The sequence below is a fragment of the Gracilinanus agilis genome, chromosome 3, assembly GCF_016433145.1.
Source record: "Gracilinanus agilis isolate LMUSP501 chromosome 3, AgileGrace, whole genome shotgun sequence".
NCBI classification, from domain to species: Eukaryota; Metazoa; Chordata; class Mammalia; order Didelphimorphia; family Didelphidae; genus Gracilinanus; species Gracilinanus agilis.
Window position 1 is genome coordinate 15626670 of NC_058132.1, and position 4759 is coordinate 15631428.

Genomic DNA, 4759 nt, shown 5'->3' on the forward strand with positions numbered 1-4759 from the left:
CTGAACATAGCAACTGTTCTGCTCTTCCCTCCTGGTAAGGATTTTCCATTTCTTTAAATATTACTGTTCCTTTCTTGTTTCTTCTTAACCTTTACATGTAAAGTGACCAGCTTGGGACTCATGTAAAGACAAAATTCCTACAGGATTTGCATAGAACAAGCCATAGAATATTTCAGAATATCATAACCAGAACGTAAACACCACAGGTAATACAGGAGCCTCAAAATGTAAATCACAGAAGGAAAAAGCTGAAAAGTAACTTAGATCATAGAAAAGAGAAGGTTAGAGCTAGAAGGAAATTTGAATCACACAACACAATACAATGTTCCAGATAGAAGGGAATTTAGAACATGAACTAGAGAACCAAGAAGTAGATGGATCACTAGAAGACAAAACATAAAATGTCAGAGGTGTGAGAGGTGTTAAAATCATGCAGCCTAACCCCTCCAATTTACAGATATGGAAACTAAGGATCAGAGAGGCAGACTGAGTCACTGAGTGCTATATAGTGATCTTGAGTTAGCTCTGAATAGAGTACTGAACCTGGACTCAGGAAGAGTTCAAATTCAACCTCACTTATGTGATCCCACGAAAGTCACTTAACTCCTGTTTACTTCAGGCTCCTCAACTATAAAATGGGGATAACAATTAGTTGTTTTCCTTCATATTCATAAAAGGGCATCACTGGCAATGTCTTTTAACTCACACATAAATTGGATTTGAGCAAGGCATAGTGACACAAATTTATCAGTCTCACTGTCTTTTCCAGAGTCATCCAAATCTGGCAGCAAGTCTAAAGCCAGGATAACTGGGGATGGCTCAGGATTCAGCGGATGACCATGGCTTCTTTGATGTCTAACCAAGCTCTAAGCACCCTACAGCACCTTTTTCCACCCCCTTCATGGTCACTAAAACAAATTGTTCTCATTTGCCTCTTCCATCAAAAGAAATCTTCACATGACTGGGGTAGACATTCTCTAGTTCACCAATGGGTTTGAGACCTGCTAGTTACCCTCAACCTAGTTTAGGCTCAGTTGAAAGATAAAATGAGATAATTTATGTCATAATCTCTTTGAGATTAGAAATTGTTCCTTACTTTGTGTTTTAATCCTCAGTGTCTAACATAGATCGAAGAGTAGTTATTTAATAACAGCTTGTTGGTTGTTCAATTAGTTGATTGCTATCATATGATAGTTGATTGCTATCATAGAATATCTAGGAAAGCATCATTTAATCAAATTAAATTAAATTAAAAACTATAGCAGCTAGGTAGTGCAATGGATAGAGTGCCAGACTTGCAGTCAGGGAGACTCATCTTCCTGATTTCAAATCTGGCATCAAATCCTTACTAGCTATATGACCCTGAGCAAGTCACTTAACATTGTTCACCTCAGTTTCCTCATATATAAAATGAGTTGGAGGAGGAAATGGCAAGCCACTCCAGCATCTTTGCTAAGAAAATCCCAAATGGGGTCATAAATAGTCAGAAATGACTAAAATGACTGAACAACAACTCTAACAACAGATTGACAAAATTGCTTGGCTAAGACACGCATAAAATTTGTGACAAAGCAAATTGGAACTTGAGACTCCTGACATCTAGATCAGTACTCTTCCCAGCATTCCATACTGCCTCTACATGCTTTGTAATTTTTAAGTTTATTGATGTGTGAATTGGTTCTTTAATTACTTAATTTAATTATTTATCTAACCAATCAGCCATTTGATTAATTAATTATTGTTTGATTCTTTGATTGATTGTTTGATTAATTAATAATTTGATTATTTAATCCCATATTTCCACAAAAGTCCTATATCCATTTCTTATCAAAGCAGCAAAGTTGATGCTGGACTCTTAAAGTTCATATTAGTGGATACACACTAGTGAGTGCTACCAAATGGCAAAGAACTAAAGTATGAGTTAAATGATGGGTTAGGTATATGATATATGGGAAGCTACCTGAGTACAGAAAGTCACAGCAATCCATTAAGGAGACATACTCATACATAAATGTGTATAGAGTGAATATGTATATGCACATATGTAACATCACATAGTATAATATGATATAATATAAAACACTTAAAAGATACTTAAGGGAAGAAACTGGCATTTGGAGGAATCAAGAAAATCTTCAAGTAGAAAGTGGTCTTACAAAAAAAATGGAAACTGTATTATTTCTGCTATTGTTATTGTTGTTATTTCGTAATTTCATGAAGTCTTTTTGTGGAGATGGGCAGGGCTTTGTGAAATCATCGTTATTTAGACGTAGGTCAAAATCACCATGCAAACTGCTCTGACATTTAAAATATTTGTCAAAATAGTTACAATTTACAAAAAGTTATGACTTTTTCCTTTTATTATAGATAGAGAAGAAGGAAGGAAATGGATGGAGGAAATGAAACAGATGTGACCTATTTTATTCTAGTTGGTTTCTCAGAGCATCCCAAAGCCCAAGTCATATTCTTCTGTTTTCTCTTAATGTCCTATCTTATCACATTAATTGGGAACAGCCTCATTCTCTTCTTGATCCACTATGATTCCCGGCTCCACACCCCCATGTATTTTTTCCTAAGTAACCTGTCCTTCCTGGATATCTGCTACACTTCATCTAGTGTGCCTCAGGTTCTCATCAACTGCTTGGTCAAGATTCCATCTATTTCCTTGGGCCAGTGTCTGGCACAGATGTGTGCTGGCCTCTATTTTGGGGTTGCAGAATGTCTGCTGCTGGCTGTCATGGCCTATGATCGTTGCATTGCCATTGGTGACCCACTACGCTATTCAGTTAGGATGAGTTCCCAGCTCTGCCTCAAGCTAGCAGTGGCGTCCTGGGTGACAGCCTTTCTGCTGACTGTGGTTCCAACCCTTACAATGCCACTGGAGTTCTGTGGCCACCACATGATCAATCACTTTTCTTGTGAACTCTTAGCCATCCTCAAGCGTGCATGCAATGATCTGAAGTTCTATGAGTGGTTGATGATGGCCACCAGTTCTCTGACTCTTCTTGCACCCTTTACCTTCATCCTCTCCTCCTATGGGCGCATCCTTAGGGCTGTTCTGAAGATGCACTCAGCAGAGGGTCGAAAGAAGGCTTTCTCCACCTGCAGCTCCCACATAACTGTGGTAGTTATCTTCTATGGTACAGCCATTTCAGCGTACATGATTCCCCAGGACAAAGCTAGCCAGGATCAGGACAAGATCATCTCTTTGCTGTATGGCATCCTTCCACCCATGCTCAACCCTCTCATCTACAGCCTTCGAAATAAGGATGTGAAAGAGGCATTAAGGAAACTAATGGGGGAGAAAAATATCTCCTAAGAAGAAATGTTTGGTTAATTTTAACAAAACTGGGGAAATGGAAAAAGTGGTAGTTTTACTAACCAAAATAAAATATATGTTTCAAAAATTCCTGCAATCACTAGGGTGTTAAATGATGTTGCAGCATCTTGAGTAATTGCATTCTCAAAAATGGAGTTTCAACTGTCTAAGAAAGTCTGAACTCTTTCTTTCCACATCACCACATGCTCACATGAAAGAAAAATCTTAAGAATTTCCATCAGGTCATCAATGATCTTCCCATGCAACAAGAAGTTCATCTGGGAACAAGGAGTCTGATTCAGTGGAAAGAATTCTGGTTTGGGAATCAGAAGACGTGGAACCAAATCCCACCTCTGTCACTTACTACTAGCATGAATTTGAGCAAATCATTTAAATTCTATGAATGTCAAATGAATGAATTTTATACTATGACTAATAATAATAATAATAACTGACTTGTGTGTAGTGCTTTAGTCCTGCAAAACACATCATGTATATTTCCTCCTTTTGTTCTTTACAATCATCTTAAGAGCCAAATGAAATCATTTTAAAAGTTACTACTTTTTAAAAAGTGATAACAAAATGAAGATCACTAAGTGATTTGATCATGAACAAAAAACCAATGAGTGTGTGGTGAAATTTGGATGGAGGTCTTCTTAACTGCAAGTCTAGTTTTCAACTCACCCAGTCAAAGTGTCTTTTTAAGATTTCTTTTATTTCTAAATCCATGGATTCTATAAGAGATAAGTTTTCTGTGAAATAATAACTTCCCAATAGCTCCACAATAGAGGGCATTCGGTAAAATTTTATAAGGCTCTAGTCCTCTTCCTGAAACTTTTCTGATACATGTTCTTAGTGCCTTTACAATTTAACAACAAAATAATGGCAATTTGTCATATTAGTAATAATTATAACAATAGTAATCATCATCCAAATAACATTTATGTATATAGTGCTTTTTTTAGGGCAGCTAGTTGGCATGATGGATAGAGTGACAGGCCTAGAATCAAGAAGATCTGAGATCAAATTCAGCCTCAGACACTCACTAGCTTTATGATCCTGGGGAAATCACTTAATCCTGTTTGCCTCAGTTTCTTCATCATCAGTAAAATGAGCTGGAGAAAGAAATTGCCAAGGAATTGGTTAAGAAAACTCTAAATGGTGTCAGGCAGACTGAAATGACTCACCAGCAACATAGATTGCTGAATGGTTTGCAAAGCACTTTACATATATAAATTATCAGAAACTAATTAATTATTTTCTCTAGCCATGGTATTGAATGAATTGATTGCTACTCTTTACCATGGTATTGGCATGAAGAGGAATACGCTTGTCCCCTACTAAGCACAAAGTTATTGCATCAGCATTATTATCCTATCAGAAAGCATTTTCTACAACTATATGGGATTCTCTTGAAAGATCAACTAAATGAGCAATGAT

The 4759-nt window shown here is 36.9% G+C and overlaps 1 protein-coding gene across 1 annotated transcript; it reads left to right on the forward strand.

Annotated features, from left to right (window-relative positions):
• Positions 1-2383: 2383 nt before the first annotated feature.
• Positions 2384-3319, forward strand: LOC123239460 (olfactory receptor 13H1-like). Its single transcript, XM_044666737.1, has one exon. It carries the CDS (start codon positions 2387-2389, stop codon positions 3317-3319), a length of 933 nt encoding a protein of 310 aa, XP_044522672.1. The 5' UTR covers positions 2384-2386.
• The last annotated feature ends 1440 nt before the right edge of the window (positions 3320-4759 follow it).

Bases quoted from the DNA above. Each gene is read 5' to 3' on its own strand.
- LOC123239460 (XM_044666737.1), top strand. From the start codon at position 2,387: ATGGATGGAGGAAATGAAACAGATGTGACCTATTTTATTCTAGTTGGT.